Here is a 21,057-nt window from a genome sequence, read left to right as displayed (position 1 = left end):
AATTCAGGGCTGCCGTTGACACCTTGATGAATTCTGTACTGTCGGTTGCTCCCAATACAGTCAGTCTCTTAGGCGTTTTATTCTTTTATTTAAGTGCTGACTCAGATCAGCATACATTGTACCATAGCATAACTCAGAGTTATAACAATAATACTTACCGCTGATCCAATATATCTGGGGGTGTTTATGGCAGATTTACTTATGCCCTTTGCTAATATTTTTAAAGTTTGGCAAAAAACTATTTGAAAATCCTTGCCTTTAAGAGGAAGCTAGCTACCAAACTAAAAATAAACAAGGTCTGGCTGGCATTTAGAAGTATTTAATTTTCTAAGCTAATTGGTTTTTTAGTAGATCCTTTGTAGTTCATACACGAAAATGGGCTTGGATTTTCCTTCTGTACTTGCTATAAAGTTCTTTGCCATCCATCAAAATGACTGGGCAGACAACTACTTACTGGGAAGCAAAGAATTGTGAAGTCTTTGCCCTGATGCCTTGATATTCTGATAACAAAGATGCAGGAGTGGCACGGATGTTACATGAGTTATATAAGTCTTCAAAAATAATGAATATGCTGGGCTAAATGCTTTTATAAGCATCAAGGATTAGTAATGAATGTATGAGGAGCAATGGCTTAGTGGTATTACTAATCAATTATCAAGCCAGGGAGTCAGCTACTGTTCTGGGGACTCAGGTTCAAATCCTGCAGAGGTGGAATTTAAATTTAATAAAGAGCCTGGAATTTGTTGTTTAACAATGACTGTTGACAATTGTCAGAAAGCCATCTGGTTCACTAATGTCTTTACCTCATCCAGCCTACATGTGACTCCAGTCCCTCAACAAGGTTGTTGACTCTTAAGTGCCCTCTGGGAAATTAAAGATGGGCAATAAATGTTGGCCTAGCCAGAGACACCCACATCCCATGAGTGAATAAAAACATTGTTAATTTTTTGAATTTTGTTGCCCTTATTTGGTGCTTGAAGTTAACAGAAGGTGTCACGATTTAACTGCTGCAAATCTTTTCAATGCAGTTTGTTTTCAAGGCTGAATTTTCTGAAATGAAGCAGCAAACAGTTCATGAAGTGCTTTTGAAAGGCATGACTAAGGTCCTGACGTCTGCTGATGCCACTGATGTTAAACATTTGCTAAAGGCAAGTCTTGAATTGTGACAAATTATATTTCTGGCAATGTATTTATGTCAAGATTATTTTATCATGTTCAGATATAAACTACAGATCAATATTGTTAACAGCAGACTGATTGAGTGCTAAATATCTTTAAAACAAAATGATTCTTACGTATTAAACAAATATTCAATGCATCTTGCGTGTATGTTGACTAGAATTTGGAAAAGTCCTATCTGAATGCTGATACCTTTGGCAAGGTTACATGGAGAATAGATATATAGCATTAAATTCACTTCAGTCAATTCTTGGAATTAAAGAATTTTCTTCTTCCTCTGCAGAGCTGTGCAAATGTAGAATTAACATTCAGCAAATGAAGCTATTGATAAATCAAATAATTTCTTTAAATTGGATATAGTTTTCTTTAGAAATGGCAGTGTAGTTTTGTTAGGGAATGAGTTGATTTGTTGAATATATTATTTCTGTAGCCACTGATTACTCAATCTTTGAATGCAAAGAACCAGAAACAATAGGTATGGATCATGAGGTTGGCGATTTTATTTTGCTAACTTGCTGGCAGAACATTTCTTGACTTTTATTTTGTTTTAGCAAGTTTTCTTGAGTTTCTTTTTCATAGCAAATTGAATATCATTCATAATCTGAGAGTAAACTGAATAGATTACTGCTATCTAGCCTCATCCTGCCCCCTTGACCTGTCCGTCCTCCCTGGACTGACCTGTACCCTCCGTAACTCTCCACCTACACTCACCTTTACTGGCTCCATCCCCGCCTCTTTGACCTGGCTGTGTCCTCTTCACCTACTTTCTCCTCTATCCTCTTCTATCCGCCTCCCCCTCTCTGCCTATTTATTTCAGAATCCCCTTCCCCTCCCCCATTTCTGAAGAAGGATCCAGGCCTGAAACGTCAGCTTTCCTGCTCCTCTAATGCTGCTTGACCTGCTGTGTTTATCCAGCTCTGCACCTTGTTATCTCTTACTATTGTCTTATTCCTTTATTTTAAAATTAATGACATACATTAAGTTTCAACTTTTAGATTAAAGATTAATTTAATTTTATTGAGCATTCTTCTGGTATTATGTGTGTAATTTTTTTTAATAAATGGGTTTCTTTGCCCTTAATGTAATTAAATTAATTCAGCATTTTTTTTATCTTGAGCACCCTTTTGTGCATCTGTTTTCTTTTGATAGTTTGTTTCAAAGCAAAAGCCATGCTCTTAGTGGGTTTCAGGTTGGTTGACATTTCTATGGTATGTCAGTATGAGAGGAGCAGAATTAACTGCCTGTAAAAATGGTGATCAATTCAGTTTTATGTCACCTGAACTCTGCACATTCTAATTTGCTGCATTTACCTTCACAGTCCCACATCTGCAAAACTGTGTTTCACTGTTGCTCAGCATCTAGTCAAAAATAGAAAGCCAACAAAAGTATGATCAGGATTGAGTATTCATCAAATTTCACATAATTACAGTTATGAGTTGATTGCATCAATGAGAATAAGCGATATGAACTTTACTCCCAGAGTTACATACTCAGTTTTTTTGGGGGTATTTAATGAACTGCCCTTGATAGCTTCTAGGTTGGATTTGACCAATTTTCATGTTTCCAAACTGAGGTATTACCGTCTCTCAACTTGTCTGTGTTTTCATAATTCTGCCAGTTATTTGGATTTCTGATTATGCATCTATTGTTTTATAGCATTCATGGTTCTTCTTTGAAATTGTTACAAAGTCAATGGTGCACTATTTGGTTGACGATGACAAGAAGCTGCAGGTAAGACTGTATGAATGAAATACACACTCAGAAATCATCAGTTGCAAAAGATTGTCTAAATATAACTTTCCACTTTTGATTCAGTTGCACAAAAGAACTGTACAGCTATTCATTAGCCTCAGCTCTGAAGTCACAAGTATCTCTATTATGACAGTAGAGTTTATCATTGAGCCAAATAAAGCAAGAGGAGATCAAACTTCCATGAATGTAATCTTTAGCATGGAGATTAATAAGGAGAAATAATTTGACATAACTTCAGATGTTTAAAATGTAAAACATCTATAGTATTACTGACTTCATGTTCAAATAAAATGAAAATTTCACCTTTGTTTTTCTTTACAATGTATAGGTGAAGCGGGCTGAAAGGTTTCCATCATCCTATCTTAACGTAATGGAAACGCTGGTGTCAACTCTGGGTGAACTAATTTACAAAAAATTCAAAGACGCAGAAGACGAAACCAGGGAGGCAAACCATTATCTTGCCAAGTTTGTAAAGGTACATTCTTTTTGAGTCTAAAATGCATCAGAAATTCGATCCAGACAAAATTCACAAGTTTTGATGAAAGGAGAAACATAATTAGGAGCAGAAATCAAGTAGAAATGTTTTTTTTCTTGAACAAAGATAGTCTTGGCTCTCTTGTCCTGGCTTTTCCTCACATGTATAGCCTTTTTTAATTTTTCTTTTCAAAGAATTTTTCTTTTTTCATTTGAAAGCTGTAGTGAACACTGATGCTGCTTGGGTCTTATGGTCTTGAAATTCATCCTCATTCATTTGTACGCATGTGTTCTGTGATATCCTGTGGCTGAATGGTGGGGCCTGAGATTAAACTAATTTTGAGCCATGGGTGTGACTTTTATTGGGCTTAGTAGCAATGACAGGCAGCTCGTACAAAGTAGATCATTCAGCTACACTCTATCAATCATGCAGCTACTTTGCTTTCTGTCCTTTTAATCAACTTCCCCTCCCTGTTACCACATTACCTTTAACAGCCAGTGCTTCAGTTTTAACAACAACCCTTCTGAGCAGTACTTGATCAATCAGAATTTGAAAATGCACATTCACAAGATTGCATTTTGTTTGCAGATACTCCACTTGTTAAAATGATCAATAACGTTCTCAGTCATAAGTGACTTTTAAACATTCAAACTGAATGTCTTTAATGATCCAGAATCATACATATGTAAAACTTAACTTATCTATAAATGGTCCCTAGAAGCTTACCCTCTGCTACTTTTAGTTTGACTGATCTACATTTCACCATTTTTAGAGCAGAAATTGAAGAGTTGCCAAACCCTGATATCCAACATTCTTATTTTAACAGACAATCCAAGCATCCAAAATGTTGACATCCATTCTGTCTGCAAATGAATTTCTTATTATTATCTGCTTTATGTTTCTAATCTTTTCCTAGTCCCATATTTCATGTTTGAAGATCTCATGTCAAGAATTACATAGGTTTTGCACAATAACAAGCAAATGTGAAGAATGTTAAAACCCATAGGTCTGATTTTAATGATGCTGAAGAAGCCAGTTTATTAACATTTGAAACATTAACGTAATATTGCTTTTGATTTTTACAGAAATGTTTTACCTTTATGGACAGAGGATTTATACTCAAGCTGATTGGTAGTTACGTGCACATCTTCAATCCTGGAGACCACAAGGTAATATTCATGAAATTCCATAGTATGTAAGTGTGATTGTCTCTTTGCCAAACATTCTCCTCAAAAGACTGCTCCCATTCTCCCAGATCTTAAGCATGTATCATATCACTTCATTGCCTGCTCCAACGTTTTGGGGCATGACCGACCTGGATGGTGCAACTCACTCTGTTCTAACAAAACTGGAGGACCTCCCACCAGTGACTCTGACTGTCCAGAGTGTCCAATTGAGCAAATCCAAATCAAAGTTTCTGGAAAAGCTCAGCAGGTCTGGCAGCATCTGTGAAGGAGAAAACAGAGTTAACGGTTTGGGTCCGGTGACGCTTTTTCAGACCCTTCTGAGGAAGGGTCACTGGACCTGAAACGTTAACTCTGTTTTCTCCTTCACAGATGCTGCCAGAGCTGCTTAGCTTTTTCAGCAACTTTGTTTTTGTTCCTGATTTACAGCACCCGCAGTTCTTTTGGTTTTTATTGAGCATCTGCAAATGCTCATGACTGCTATCGGGTACTCCCCTTGACTTAATGAGCCAGTAATGCCTCACTGAAGGCTGTCTCCATTGAGTTAAATGAAGACTACTCCCCTTAGACTTTGTCACTTGATCATTTGGCTGAAGCATATGCGTGTTTTGCTATAGAAGCTGCTAGCACATGGTGCCATTGTCAGATTGATGTTGAACACATCCACCCCCTTAACTGATGACTGCTGATAATGATGTCAAGCTGCCTCACTTTGTGTCTGTGCTAAACAAAGCAGAAATAAGCTCTGAAGCACAGAACTGTAGTGTAGGTTGGTCGGAGATGTGCCATGGGGATGTGGGGAGGCTGGTATATGACTGATGCCAAGTTGAGGGGATGGGTTTTGGTGGGGTGCTGGGGCAAAGGTAGGTGATGCAGGCCATAAAGAGCAAAACAAAAGTGGAGTTTCAAAATGCTGCATTAAATAAATCATGTCTGATTATGATCTGGCACTTTTAAATATGTTGTTTATTTATATCGAATGCTGAGGTAAGTCACTGCCCAATTGAGCTGAATAACTGACTAGCGAGTGCAACATTAGGAAATCTTGCTAAGAAGTCCGAAGGAATAAAATCATACTTTACAACTTTCTAATTTCAGACTCTGTTTGAATACAAGTTTGACTTTCTTCATGAAGTTTGCAACCATGAGCACTTCATTCCTCTTAACCTGCCAATGCTGCTTTTGAAAAATAGGTCTGGAAAAGAAGGTCAGTTAATTGTTTTCATTTCATGGCTGTGGGGCTGGGTCTCGTTTTGTGGGGAGTGGGGGAAATTGCAATGGGGAGGGTCCATAAGTTTTTAGAGTGCTCAGGAACTCAAGAATTTATTTTGATTAGTTTAAAGTTGTTAATATTCTGCAAATCCAGCTGCTTTATCATTGCCATATCTATCTAATATTTTCTGGTTGAGACTAGCAGCAGCCAATGGGAAGTAGGTGAGATGGGATAAATGCTATTCTGTCATCTCTCTAACCTTCAGGCATTAAGTGAGATTTACGGAGATGGAAATTTTGATTTTTCTTTCAATCCTGTTATAGGCATGCAACCAGAATACACCTTGACAAATGAATTCTGTCGTAGTCATTTTCTCATTGGGTTGCTACTCCGTGAGGTTGGATTTGCACTTCAGGAAGATCAAGATATTCGACATCTGGCTATTGCTGTTCTTAAAAATCTGATGGCCAAGCATTCCTTTGATGACAGATATGCAGGAAAGGTGAATAATCAATTTAGTTGTAGTTAACCAATAGTGCAGCTGCCATTACTTTGTGGTGCCTCGAAATCTATGACTTTTCAGTTGAAGTTGAAGGCTTGGATGTCAATTAAGGTTATGTTTCTCAGCAATGTGAAAAATAGGTTTAGAGGATCAATTGATTTGGTCTGTTTTTACAATGTCCTAGCACTTGGTTAACTTATCAGATTGACAGAGTCTGATTTTCGAGCCATGTGTTTAAAAGACAGAAATTTATTCATCCATTCAATCTCCCACCAAGGGCAGATCCTTGCCTCATTACCTGATGATGTTTCCTCTGAGCTGCTTTCCTTAATGCTAAGCTGGGTAATTGGAAGTTTAAACTTCAAAGGCATTTATTGCTTATTCAGGGTTTGGGAGATCTTAGTCAGAATACCTTAAAAAAGCAAAACTTAAAATGTTTCATAAAATTGCCGAGGCTTACATTTATTGTGTCATTTAAAGAGATGTGTTTGATTAACAATTATGCTTTCTTTACAGAGTCAGCAGGAACTGATAGCAACATTGTACCTACCATTATATGGAATAATTCTTGACAACCTTCCACGAATCTTTATGAAAGATATGTTCCCATTCAATCTCAGTTCTTCCAATCAGGTTAGTATGGTACTAAGGAATAATAAACACTGGAAAAATAATAGCGAGAAAATTGGTGACTTACCATCATGTAAACTCAACATAGTTCCTGTATCAGTATTTGCACATTATTTTTCCAATGTTATTAATTCATTGGTTATTTAAAGCTTTATGACAGAAACCTATAGTTCGCAGTTTATATAATTAATGATAACCAGAAGTAGACTTTTTGAAAAAAAAATCTGTCAATTTCAGGGTTCCAGGGATGACTTGAGTACCACTGGTGGATCACAAAATCAATCAACCACACCAACAAGAAATACAAATTCCCTGGAAAGTTCAGTTTCAAAAGATGTTTTGAATTCAATAGCAGGTACATTGTAAATTATTTCAAATCAATGCCTATATTTCTCTAATACTTATTCCCTTAAGTATTCCCATATATATCTTAGCAAGTTTTCTCCCCCTGGTTTTCTTTACTATTTATTTATAATTGGTGTTTTGACATTAGATTCTTTTCTTATTCCATTTTAGGATGTGAGTGACACTGGCAAGTTGTCCATTGTAAACACAAATTTGCTTTTGTTGTCTAAGCTTAATTGCTTTGAGAAGGGGAGGGGTAAGCCACTTTCTTGAACCATTGTAGTCCATGAATAAGGTACATCCACAACATTGTTACGGATACTACTCCAAGGGCCAACTCCAGGAACAGTGCAAAAGATCAAAGTCAGGATATGGCTTGGCTTGGAAGGGTACTTGCTGTTGGTAATCTCTCATTGATATCAAAAAAGTTACAACCAATTTTCAAAAGTATATAATTAACATTAAGCAATTGTAATTAATCTGAAAATGCAAACTCTTCTTCAGCATTGTTTGAATTAATTTAATCATTTACAAGTAATATTAATGGTACTTTTTTTAGCTTTCTCGTCTGTAGCTATTTCGACGGTATCCCAGACAGACTCCAGAGGATCCCTTGGCAGCCTGGATTCTACCTCCGGTGCATGTGAGAAATCAAATGAAAAGCTTGATTCTTCTGAGAAGGTATCATTTAAGATGTGAATATCATTTTTTACGGTATTTGGGGGCTCAATATCAGCTTAATCAGCTTAGCTCTTTACCATACTTCATATTGAGCTGCCTAAAAGCAGCAGAGGTTGTATGTCTGAAACATGTTGGGCTTGTTCCCTTTCATTATTTGCTGGTTTCGCACTTCATGTTGTCTCCTTGCCCTGGAGAGTAAGCAGGCTTAGTAATTTATTGTTCCTTCTTGGTTATTTAAATGGTGCACTGCTAAATGGTATAGACTGTCTGATAGAAAAGCAAAGTACAACAAATCCTGGAGCTCTGAAAAAAAACAGAAAGTGCCAGGGAAACGCAGCAAGTCTGACAGGATCTGTCAAAGGAAAAAAACAAAGTTGACATTTTGAGTCCAGCGTGGCTCTTCTTTGGAACTGAAGGGAGCTGGAAGAGTAATACGTTTTATGCTTGGAAAAGCAAGGAGGAAGAACAAGTGGTATAGATGCTGAAGGTGACCGAGGAAAAAAAGCAAAGAGAGTGTTAATGATAGTAAAGAAAAGATACAAAGAGAAGAAAAGTGTCAATTGTAGGTGTTACTGGTATAAAACAGGTCAGCTTGACTTAGATCAAACCCATACATACAGACACTGGGATGAAATGGAAACAGTGTCATCAAAATAGATTACAGAGTTTATTGTCTAAAGTTTTTGAAATTACTATCGGGTCTATAATGTGCCTAAATGGAAAATAAAGTGCTATTCCTTCAACCTATGCAGGGCTTTCCTGAAACACTGCATCAGGCAGAGGATAGAAGTGTCAACATGAGCATACGTTGGTGTATTAAAATGGCAAACGACCAGAAAGCTGGGGTTAGAGATAGTGGGAACTGCAGGTGGTGGATAATCCAAGATAACAAAGTGTGAAGCTGGATGAACAAAGCAGGCCAAGCAGCATCTCAGGAGCACAAAAGCTGACGTTTTGGGCCTAGACCTTTCATCAGAGAGGGGGATGGGGAGAGGGTTCTGAAATAAATAGGGAGAGAGGGGAAGGCGGACCGAAGATGGATAGAGGAGAAGATAGGTGGAGAGGAGAGTATAGGTGGGGAGGTAGGGAGGGGATAGGCCAGTCCAGGGAGGACGGACAGGTCAAGGAGGTGGGATGAGGTTAGTAGGTGGGAAATGGAAGTGCGGTTTGAGGTGGGAGGAGGAGATAGGTGAGAGGAAGAACAGGTTAGGGAGGTGGGGACTAGCTGGGCTGGTTTTGGGATGCAGTGGGGGGAGGGGACGAGCTGGGCTGGTTTTGGGATGCAGTGGGGGAAGGGGAGATTTTGAAGCTTGTGAAGTCCACATTGATACCATCGGGCTGAAGGATTCCCAAGCAGAATATGAATTGCTGTTCCTGCAACCTTCGGGTGGCATCATTGTGGCACTGCAGGAGGCCCATGATGGACATGTTGTCTAAGGAATGGGAGGGGGAGTTAACATGGTTAACGACTGGGAGGTGCAGTTGTTTATTGCGAACCGAGCGGAGGTGTTCTGCAAAGCGGCCCCCAAGCCTCCACTTGGTTTCCCCAATGTAGAGGAAGCCACAACGGGTACAGTGTACACAGAGTGGAAGTATTTTGCTAAGAAATCACATAGCCTGTGTTTGTTCTCACCAATATAGAGGAGACAGTCTTGTGAGCAGTGAATACAGCTGACCAGATTAAAAGAAGTAAAAGAAAAAAACAATGTGTGAATTTTCTGTCAGACAAGCTGACTACTTTCTGCCTGTTTCCACAAGTCACTAGCACTGAAACTCAACATTGAAGTCTAATCAACATAGGGTAATTCTTGCAAACAGCAGAAAAGACATTTATATCTTCCACAAACATACTTGTTTACTGTCAGACTCATCTTCATGTTGTTAGGTTCATTTTCGGAGATCCTCACGGACTTGCTGCAATAACGAGACACTGACCTGTTTAGAAGAACACAAATCCTTTATTACAAAGCAAGTACAAGCTGTGGAGGATCACTGTACCCAACAGAGTGCAGAGTCTCATAAGCAATTCTCCCTGAGCAGCGGACAGTCCCCGCTTTTTATACCTTATCAAGTACATAATACATTAAGCAATTTTACATCTCACAATGGCATGATACAAGAAACAATCACTACAACAGACATTGACATGATACAAAACAATTACTACATCGAAAACATAGAGAGCAGGATATAGTATTGATCGTTTGCGAAGTGACTGCTAATGACAGGAGGTGATTTTAAGTTGCCGAAGTGGCAGAATGTAACTTCAAGCCACTGAAGTGTTTGGCTTGAACAAAAGTCAGTGCCCTGGCCCCTTTGTCAGAAACAGAAGTTCCATGCTTCAGAAGTCCCACACCTTTACAAATGCTCCTCACAACTTTATTTGAGACAGTTTCCGCATACCCCCATGCAGGAAGATAAAGATGTGCACAGTTTATCTCTAAAAAGCAGGAAGCTTAAGGCAGTGTCTGCATACCTATGTGTGGGAAGATAAGGAGTTACAAAGTTTTACACCTAATTCTAATTGGGCAGGAAGTTTTAAGGTAGAGTCTGCATACCTCTGTGTCAATGGGATGTTATCCCAATAACACCTCAACGTAAGACAATACTTTGTGGGCCCCTAACAGCTCAATCACTTTTCAACTTTTGCAGATGATCTGCTCCATGCCTTGCATTTCACAGATCTTTGGGATTCACATTCAGGGAAGATAAGAAGTGTGTATTTAAAAAGAACACAAATGCTTAAAGAAATGCCTAAAACTTCAGTCACAATGCTTTTATCTCTCCAGGCTCATTCAAGACCATTGTCTTTAATTGGCTCAGCTATTCGATTCGACAAATTAGATCAAGCTGAAATGAGAAGTCTGCTTACGTGTTTCCTTCACATTATGAAAACTGTTTCTGAGGGTAAGACCTTTCTTCCTGACATCATGCACCAGAGGCCTGGACAACTGACTCCCTTTTGTTAATCTGATAATCACTGATTAATCTGGTGCGGTAATTTAAATGTCATAGAACATAGAACATAGAACATTACAGCACAGTACAGGCCCTTCGGCCCTCGATGTTGTGCCGACCTGTCATACCGATCTCAAGCCCATCTAACCTATACTATTCCATGTACGTCTATATGCTTGTCCAATGACGACTTAAATGTACCTAAAGTTGGCGAATCTACTACCGTTGCAGGCAAAGCGTTCCATTCCCTTACTACTCTCTGAGTAAAGAAACTACCTCTGACATCTGTCCTATATCTTTCACCCCTCAATTTAAAGCTATGCCCCCTCGTGCTCGCCGTCACCATCCTCGGAAAAAGGCTCTCCCTATCCACCCTATCTAACCCTCTGATTATTTTATATGTTTCAATTAAGTCACCTCCCAACCTTCTTCTCTCTAATGAAAACAGCCTCAAGTCCCTCAGCCTTTCCTCGTAAGACCTTCCCTCCATACCAGGCAACATCCTAGTAAATCTCCTCTGCACCCTTTCCAAAGCTTCCAAATCCTTCTTATAATGCAGTGACCAGAACTGTACACAATACTCCAAGTGCGGCTGCACCAGAGTTTTGTACAGCTTCACCATAACCTCTTGGTTCCGGAACTCGATCCCTCTATTAATAAAAGCTAAAACACTGTGTGCCTTCTTAACAGCCCTGTCAACCTGGGTGGCAACTTTCAAGGATCTGTGTACTTGGACACCGAGATCTCTCTGCTCATCTACACTGCTAAGAATCTTACCATTAGCCCTGTACTTTGGCTTCCGGTTACTCCTACCAAATTGCATCACCTCACACCTGTCTGCATTAAACTCCATTTGCCACCTCTCAGCCCAGCTCTACAGCTTATCTATGTCATATTTTTATATTATGTTTGACATTTTTGAGATTGCTTTTTCTTGGCGAAAAAGGGGAAAAGTAATTTATTTCGTGACTCGGGATCCACAGGCTCTAAGTAAGCTTCGCTGGATGGTATTACACAATTAGAATCTATTTAAAACACTCAATGCCTTTGCCCAAAGAGCAAAGTTTTACAGTCAACATTTTAAAAAAATGTACTTAGAATATGAAAGATTTCAATGGTTATTGTCTGGAGGTGATACAGATGTCATAATGGAGTCATAGAATTACACAGCACAGAAACAGACCCTTCAGTCCAACTCATCTGCGCTTACCAGATATCCTAAATAAATCTAGTCCTGTTTGTCAGCATTTGGCCCATATCCCTCTAGTCCCTTCCTATACATATATGCGTCCAGATACCTTTTAAATGTTGTAAATGCACCAGCCTCCATCTTTTCTGCTGGCAGCTCATTCTATACACACACCACCCTCTGCATGTAAAGGTTGCCCCTTCGGTCCCTTTAAATCTTTCCCCTCTCAGTTTAAAACTATACCCTTTGGTTTTGGACAGTATCACCCTGGGTAAAAGATTTTGGCAATTGACCTTATCCATGCACCTCATGATTTTATAAATATCTGTAACTCACCCCTCAACCTCCAACATTCCAGGGAAAATGCCTTTAACCTCTCCCTGTAGCTCAACCCCTCCAACACTGGCAACATCCTTGCAAATCTTTTCTCCAACCTTTCACATTTAACAACATCTTTCCTATAACAGGGAGACCAGAATTGATTGTAGTACTCCAAAAGTGGCTAAAAACGGCCTGTACAGCTGCAACATGACATCTCAGCTCCTATATTCAGTGCACTGACCAATAAAAGCAAGTGTACCAAACGCCTTGATAACGAAATGTGAGGCTGGATGAACACAGCAGGCCCAGCAGCATCTCAGGAGCACAAAAGCTGACGTCAGCTTTTGTGCTCCTGAGATGCTGCTGGGCCTGCTGTGTTCATCCAGCTTCACATTTCGTTATCGTGGATTCTCCAGCATCTGCAGTTCCCAGTATCACTATACCAAACGCCTTCTTCACTGCCCTGTCTACCTGTGATTCCACCTTCAAGAAACTATGAACCTGCACCCCAAGGCCTCTCAGTTCAACCAGGACCTTACCATTAAGTGTATAAATCCTGCCCAAATTTGCCTCACCAAAGTGCAGCACCTCACATTTATCTAAATTAAACTCCATTAGCCAGTCCCCATCAGATTGGCCCATCTGATCAAGGTGCCATTCCTACTCATCTTCACTATCCATTACATCACCAACTTTGGTATCTTATGCAAGTTTATAATGAAATTGCCTATTTCTTTCCAGTGATTCTTAAAGCCTATTGGTGCAAAGCACCATACTCAGAACTAATGGATTTCTTCAATATTTTAGAGTAAGTGGAAACTGTTCAGTTGTTTGTTTCCTAGTTATCAGATCTATAAAAAAACTCTCAAATTGAAAATGAGTTAAAATGCCTCTGAAAATGTACAAAAATTGTTTTTTCAATTATGTGTAGCTTTGCAGCCATGTAATAAAGACAACTCGGAAATGGTACGCTGGCATACTACATTGCTGTATCAACTTACAATGCCAGTGGGATGTTATCTGTCTCCTCTGTTTCTCTATGACTAGGCTGAGATCTTCTCCCTGTCAATATTTGTCATGTTAAGAAGAGGTTAAGGCTGCTTCTGCAAGAAAGGAGAAAAATCTCACATTTGCAGAATGTCAAACGTTAAAGCCTGCTGCTTTCCCCTTATTTATCAAGGAATGATGTTCAGTGAAGTCAAAAATCAGATGGAGATGAAATTCCACGGGCAAGATGTTTTAGGTGGGGAAATTTTTCCATCCTGCCACCCAACTGGGAATGTAATCCTGCCGATATTACCACCACACAGCTGTTTAGTCCAAAGTGGGGCATTAGGCTGCTGAGGATGAGAATTCTGCCTGCAAGCCACCCTTCCCCCAATCTAGTTGGCAAGCTCTGGGTTTTCAGGAGAGATGCTGGCCGTTGAAAAGGAGGAGCTAATGCAGGCCAAACTTTGTGTAAGTCCAGGGTATTAACTCTTGGGCTTAGCTGGAATGCCCTAGTGAACAGGGTGAGTGATGTGGGAATTTAGGGGTCAAGTGGGGGGAGGGTATGACTTTGTGAGGTGATGCCTCCGATTGACACAGGGAATCCCAAAAGGAGGTCTCACCCACCACTGCAACGTCATCTTGCCCAACATCAACCAAGAAAGCCCACCAGGCTCCCTACCTGTTGTGGGCCTCTCTCTGCTGCAGATAAAATGTGGTTAGAGCCCTCCACTACCTGTCAGAAAATAGGAGGTGAGTTGATCCTGGACAGGTCATGTATTGCATTTATGAGCCCACCAGTATCTCAATCCTCCACCCAACCCCAACGTACTTTCAAACCTGCTGACAAAGGATGTGTCAAATCCACGTCATATTTAGTTATTGTCAGGAAGTGTTAAATATGTAATTGAAGTCAATAGCATTGAAATGTCCAGACATAAAAGTGTTATCACCTTTTATTGCATTCAATTTTCTACATTTATATATTTTAGAAAAGGTTAAATGCATGATCTAATTTTTTTTAAATTCTGTTAGATGTTTTTCAAAAAATTAAGTATCCAGTTTAAATTAATGATTCCTGATCGTACAATAGGGGTGTAGGCAATTTAATTGCTGCGTTCAATGTTGAACACTCTCTAAGGTACTGCTGTGAATTACATAGCACTGATCTCATCAAATGAATCCAGACAGACAAGATCTGGATTCATTTGTCTCTTCATTCATGCCAGATCCTTGACCTAACACTTGGTTTCCAAAAGAAATTACAAATGAAAACATTAGGCAATTAATTTGCATAACATCAAATGCAGTTACAATTTCTGCTTTGTCTATTTTCAGAGTTTGTATTCAACATTTCAGATTTCTAGGCAAGAGGCACGTGGCAAGGTAATGATCTTTGCAATATCATGAATTTGAAGAACAACTAAAAGTTGCCTTTATATAGTATCTCAATGTAATAAAATGTTCCAAGGCATTTCACAGGTTCATGATCAAAGAAAATCTTACACTTAAACCAAATGAGGAGATTAGAACTGATGATCAAAAATTTTGGGAGAACGGTGGGCTTGAAAGATCAAAGGAGGAAAGAGAGGTAGCAAGATGGATAAGTTTAATGAAGTAATTCCAGGACTTAGGCCAAGGCACAGTACCAGTAGTGGAACAATTAACATTGGGAATGCAGCATTGGCCAGATTTAGAAGCGTTCAGAGATCTTAGATTTGTTGGGATGGAGAATGAGCTGGTAGGGAGAAGGTAGGCCCTAGGGAACTTTACAAACAAGAATGACAATTTTTAACTTGAGGAATTGTCAGATGATTTCAGAATTTGTATCTTTTGTATCACTTATTTTTGGATCCATGTATGGACCAAGAGTTAATTCAATGCATAACTTAGCCAATAGAATCCTGTTTTGTGTTTCTTAATTCGCCTCTGCCAGATGGATTTTTCAAGTAGCATCAGGAATTCCTAGGTTACTGAGGAGTAAGTCTTAAAAAGTAAAGTTGGACAGGGCTTGTAAAGGACCTACGAATTACCATTGACCAGAAACCAATTCCAACTAGCCAACTGGTTGTGGCTGCAAAAGCAGATCAGAGACTAGGAATACTGCCGTAAATAATTCATCTCCTGACTCCCCAAAGCCTGAACACCATCTACAAGGCACAAGTCAGGAGTGTGATAGCATACTCCCACGTGTCTGGGTGACTGCAGCTCAAATAACAGTCAAAAATCTTGACGCCATCTAAAACAAAGCAGCCCACTTGAACGAAATCACATCCCCAAACATTCATTCCCTCTACCACCAAGGCTCAGTCACAGCAGTGTGTACAATAGCTAAGACATGTTGCAGGAATTCACCCCAGTTCTGTAGACAGTGCCATCCATACCCATGATCACTACTCCAGAAAGACAACAGATCCATGGAAACTCCAATACCAGCAAGTTTCATTCCAAACCATTTACTACCCCAATTTGAAATATACTGCTGTTCTTTTACTGATGCTGAGTCAAAATCCTAGAAATCCCTCCCTAGTAGTATTGTATCCACATCAAATGGACTACAAGGGTTGAAAAAGGCTTCATGGGCAATTAGGAATTGACAATAAATAATGTTCCAGCCAATGACATCCACATCCCATGAATGAATAAAACAAAGTGTGTTTTCAAGAAGGTGTTAGATATAGTTCTTAGGGCTAACAGAATTGAAGAGTCTGTGGAGAAAGCAGGAACAGGGTTTTTAAGTTGGATGAGCATCCATGATTATATTGAACTGCAAAGCAGGCTCAAAGGGCCGAAAGGTCTACTGCTGCTTCATAGACCATGTTTGGAAGGAACTATTGAGCACAACATTCTTAGTGAAACATAATCCTGTGAACTCTTTATATTTGATTTTGGAGGCAGAGACAGAAGGAATGGTCTACAGTATTAAAGGAGATGGTTAATAGTAAAGAACAGAAACAGGGAAGTATCTTTTCATGTCCAGATTAATCCTGGAATAATAGAAGATTTTGGCTGACAAGATTGATACCTAATGATGGTTAGTATGGTCAACTAGATCTAATGATGGATGACTAAGCTAGATGTCTCTGTTTTACACGTGTATATACTGCTTGATCTGTTATGGCCATGTCAGAAGTGTAGAAAAGAATACACTTTTAATGATATATTATAATGAAACTTGAAGCTTTGTTTCAATACAAAACATATGCTCTGTGTATTTCTATCACATGATAACTGTCTTGATGTGCATTTTGTGTTTTTTTAAAATTCCTGTTAACATTTAGAATAAGGGCAGCTGATTTAAGACCATAAGACCATAAGACATAGGAGTGGAAGTAAGGCCATTCGGCCCATCAAGTCCACTCCGCCATTTAAATCATGGCTGATGGGCATTTCAACACTACTTCCCTGCACTGTCCCCGTAGCCCTTGATTCCTTTTGAGATCAAGAATTTGTCGGTCTCTGCCTTGAAGGCATCCAACGTCCCGGCCTCTACTGCACTCTGCGGCAATGAATTCCGCAAGCCCACCACTCTCTGGCTGAAGATATGTTGTCTCATTTCAGTTTTAAATTTACCCCCTCTAATTTTAAGGCTGTGCCCACGAGCTCTAGTCTCCCCGCCTAACGGAAACAACTTCCTAGCGTCCACCCCTTCTAAACCATACATTATCTTGTAAGTTTCTATTAGATCTCCCCTCAACCTTCTAAACTCTAATGAGTACAATCCCAGGATCCTTAGCCGTTCATCATACGTTAAACCTACCATTCCAGGGATCATCCGTGTGAATCTCCGCTGGACACGCTCTAGATCTAGTATGTCCTTCCTGAGGCTGAAGCTATAAGATTTTCACAACGTATCTGCACGTTCAAAGCTGTTCTGGACTTTGATTTTTTTTCTACTTTACTACGTACAGCTGCATTCATCTTTACCTTATGTTTATTTGAAACAGAAAATTAGCTGCTGCAGCTAAACTCGCACAAGCCAGCCAGGGGAATGGAACTCTGAAAGGGTCTAATCCTACTCATCAAAGTACTGGTCTTCTCTCTCAATGGTAACTCCTATCAACAAGTTCAAATAAATAATGCCCAATGCATTTTATTGACCTAGCATTGGAGTCTTATCAGCTAATTAAACAAGGGATACAATTGACTTGAGGTGGCACTATGAGTATCTGTTAAAAGAGATCATTGCTAATGCGTCTGTTACCTATTGATGGTGATAACATGTACCTTTAACATGTTTTATCCTAAAAGATTATCTTGAGTTAGTTGCAGCATTTGTATTTTTTCCATTGGGATGTATCCAGTCTTCTCAATATCAAGTTTAATCATGTAACATGTAGCAAGTCTCAATTTCAATCAAATACGAGTCAGTGCTTTGAATAACACAATCACTCAAATTAACATTCATCTTTACTACAGAACATGATGATATCTTACTCACCATGTATTTCAAGCATTTGTGCCAGTGTGCTTGCAGAAAATTCAAAGTTTAGTTGAAATCTATAAACAGGAGGAAATAATGTTTTTTCTTCCTAAAGTAGTGAAGTTTTAACTTTAGCAACTGTTTTAATTTTATTTACATGAATATAAATAACTCAGTATAATCAGAGAAAGTTTAAAAACTGAAGTTTTTGTACTTTATATTTTGCCTTTTTATTTGTCAGGATACATTCAGGCCATGATGGACATAGACATGGGAGGTCTCAGACAATGCCTATAATACGTGGAAAGAATGCACTTTCAAACCCCAAACTGTTGCAAATGATGGATGCTTCCAACATAATGTCTAGTATGTTAAAAAATATTCAACATTGAGTATTCATTCTTTTTGCAAATTATTACTTTTCAATATAATCAAAATCGTGTTGAATTAATCTTTAGATACATTCATAAAATGTTAGCAAAATCACTCAACAGCTTATAAAATCCACAACTTGAAATTATACATAGCTTGTAAAGTTGTAAAACGTCTCAATATACTGATACACCAGGATTAATGGTTGATGGTGATAACATGTAACTTTAACATTCTCTATGCTGAACTGATCAGCTTAAGCTGGTTGCAGCAGTTTTGCTTGTTACATTAGTTGTATACAGCCCTGTCAGTATCGTTGTTTATCATGTAACACGCTGCAAGTCTCAAAGAGAAGGTATTTGGGAGATAACTGAAGGTATGTTCAATAGAAAAAGATTCTAATGTACCTTCAGATAGCAAAAAAAATTCAGAAAAGTTGATGTGTTAAAAGGGAAAGTTTCTGAAGTGCGTGATGAAGGCATCTGTTGGAGAACAGATGACGCATACACGCACCTTCTGAAACATGGTGCGTAGAACATAGAACTGTATAGGAAACAGGCCCTTCAGCCCACCATGTTGCGCTGAACATGATGCCAATTTAAACTTATCCCTTCTGTCTGCCCTTGGTCCATAACCCTCCATTCCTTGCATATTCATGGGCTTATCAAAAAGTACCTTAAATGACCCTATTTGTGTCTCCCTCCACCACCACCCCTGGCAGCATGTTCCAGACTCCTACAGCTCTTTGCATAAAAAAAACTTGCCCCTCACATCTCCTTTGAATTTTCCCCATCTCATCTTAAAATGCACACTCCATAGTTTTAGACATTTCAGCTCTGGGAAAATTATTCTGACTGTCAACCCTATTAGTGCATCTCATCATTTTATAGAATTCTATCAGGTCTCCCCTCAGCCTCTACTGCTCCAGAAAAAGCAACTTGAACTTTTCTAGCCTCTCCTCATAGCTCATACCCTCTAATCCAGGCAGCATCCTGGTAAAACTCCTCTGTACTCTCTCCAAAGCCTCCACATCTTCTTGTAATGTGGCGACCAGAATTGAACAAAGCCTTAACACCCTGTTAAAAATTGCTGCAAACTTTAAAACCAGCTGAGTCTTAGGATAGTGCAAATAGAGGTTAAGCACAGGATGATCTAACTGAGGGATAGACTCCCAGAGAAGTAGTGAATAGAGAATTGGATAGATATTTTAGGGACTGAGCACTTCAGAGATCATAATTTCTGGCACTGATCAGAAAGACAACAATCTCTTATGTTCCTGGACTCAGCCAAACTGCCTTATGTAAAAATTAGTCATGAAGCATGTAAATGGATTCTAGATGATGTATATAAATTCTCAGTAGGTGGTGTTTTTGATAAGATTTTATTATCTAATAATTGCATGTGAAGTGCAATTGACAGATGAATGTTTAGATTTATATCCAAATTTTCTGAAGAAGGGTCTAGGCCTGAAATGTCAGCCTTCCTGCTCCTCTGATGCTGCTTGGCCTGCTGTGTTCATCCAGCTCTACACCTTGTCATTCCAAATTCACTTCATGGTTTTGAGCCTACATTTCTAGTGTGGAGCAATGGTGAGCAAGAAAATAGGTTACAAATTCATCAAAATACTGTTTTTGGCCTGTGTTTGACATGTGCTCCTCCAGTGGTTTTCACAAAACAAGTTTCATATAAATGTACATCTTTCCGAATAAAAGATGATACTAACTTTGTAGTATCTCGGTGGGATTAATAACTGACTGCTTTCGACATTGCATTCATTCAGATGGTTCTCCAACTGAGATGGATACCTTGCTGCTTATAGATGTAGAAGCAAATATCGCAACAGAAGTTGGCATTACAGTGCTTGAGATCATCTGTCTTTTTACTCAGGCCCAACAGGTAGTTATGAGGACATTGACTTTTCTTTTGCAGGTAAAATACATTAATGAATGACTTTGAGACTGCAATTTTAGATTATCCTGAATATTCTTTTATACAAATTATAATGTTATAGCGTCACATTCATACTAAATGTGACACTTCATTGTAGCTTACATAAATACCTATGAACTGTTGCCTAACAGTGACAATAGTTGGTTTTTACTTTATAATGGCATTAAAATATTTGATGATGTAATTAGATAGAAAATATATTGTGTAAGTTTAAATGTTGGGTAACTTGTTTTTTTAAAAGTAAAGAAGCGCTAGAGATTTGACTTCTAAGGCCGTAATTTTCAACAAAAAAAGAAATGTTCTCCGTTCTGGTGAAAATGGTTGAAGTGACCTGAAATAGCGAGACCTTGTCCTAAACACAGTACATCCGATTCCAGTAGGAGCAAGAGCAGGGTCATGCCAGGTTTGTGGTCATGTCTACTTTACTGAAGCAGTAGTCATTTAAATCACCAACTGCCTGCACTGACATGAGATTTGGCTTCCCTGTGGCATGAAACCCAGAGTGTAGACACTAGAACTGCTAAGACTCCTGAAGTTTTTATGATTTGTTTGAGTAGCCAAACTAGCTCTTTGAGTTGTAATGTGTCCCTTTTGAGATGGTCCTGAGATGTCTTTAAGGAGGGGTGAAATTACTCTTTAATGGGGTCACCAGGTACTCTTCACGATTCTTAACATGAAGGAAGATTGTACCTAAAAGGTGCAGAAATTTCTTGGAGACATCTATGAAGAAGTATCAAGATCTTCAGTAAGTTTCAAGTCTGCCAGGAACCATCAAAATGTCTTTTTTTATGAATTAGACTGATTTACTCAAGACAGTTAACAATATAGAAATGTAAATAATAGTCCTTTATTGTTCTGCTGTGTACATGGGGACCTAGTGGATATTAAATGACTTG

The 21,057-nt window shown here is 38.9% G+C and overlaps 1 protein-coding gene across 1 annotated transcript in view; it reads left to right on the top strand.

The window, feature by feature from the left end:
• Positions 1-21,057, top strand: part of dock10 (dedicator of cytokinesis 10) — a 320,275-nt gene that overhangs the window by 225,768 nt on the left and 73,450 nt on the right. The window contains exons 26-40 of the mRNA XM_059651053.1: positions 1,029-1,148; positions 2,836-2,910; positions 3,260-3,406; positions 4,492-4,575; positions 5,689-5,797; positions 6,127-6,305; positions 6,822-6,938; positions 7,173-7,290; positions 7,840-7,961; positions 10,751-10,868; positions 13,171-13,237; positions 14,755-14,802; positions 17,364-17,465; positions 18,081-18,205; positions 19,992-20,107. Coding sequence (XP_059507036.1) covers positions 1,029-1,148; positions 2,836-2,910; positions 3,260-3,406; positions 4,492-4,575; positions 5,689-5,797; positions 6,127-6,305; positions 6,822-6,938; positions 7,173-7,290; positions 7,840-7,961; positions 10,751-10,868; positions 13,171-13,237; positions 14,755-14,802; positions 17,364-17,465; positions 18,081-18,205; positions 19,992-20,107 — 1,647 coding nt within the window. The remainder of the gene's footprint in view (positions 1-1,028; positions 1,149-2,835; positions 2,911-3,259; positions 3,407-4,491; positions 4,576-5,688; positions 5,798-6,126; positions 6,306-6,821; positions 6,939-7,172; positions 7,291-7,839; positions 7,962-10,750; positions 10,869-13,170; positions 13,238-14,754; positions 14,803-17,363; positions 17,466-18,080; positions 18,206-19,991; positions 20,108-21,057) is intronic.

The sequence above is a fragment of the Stegostoma tigrinum genome, chromosome 14 (genome assembly GCF_030684315.1).
Source record: "Stegostoma tigrinum isolate sSteTig4 chromosome 14, sSteTig4.hap1, whole genome shotgun sequence".
Taxonomy (NCBI): Eukaryota; Metazoa; Chordata; class Chondrichthyes; order Orectolobiformes; family Stegostomatidae; genus Stegostoma; species Stegostoma tigrinum.
The sequence above is the reverse complement of the archived record's forward strand: the minus strand, read 5'-3'. Positions and strand labels throughout refer to the sequence as shown.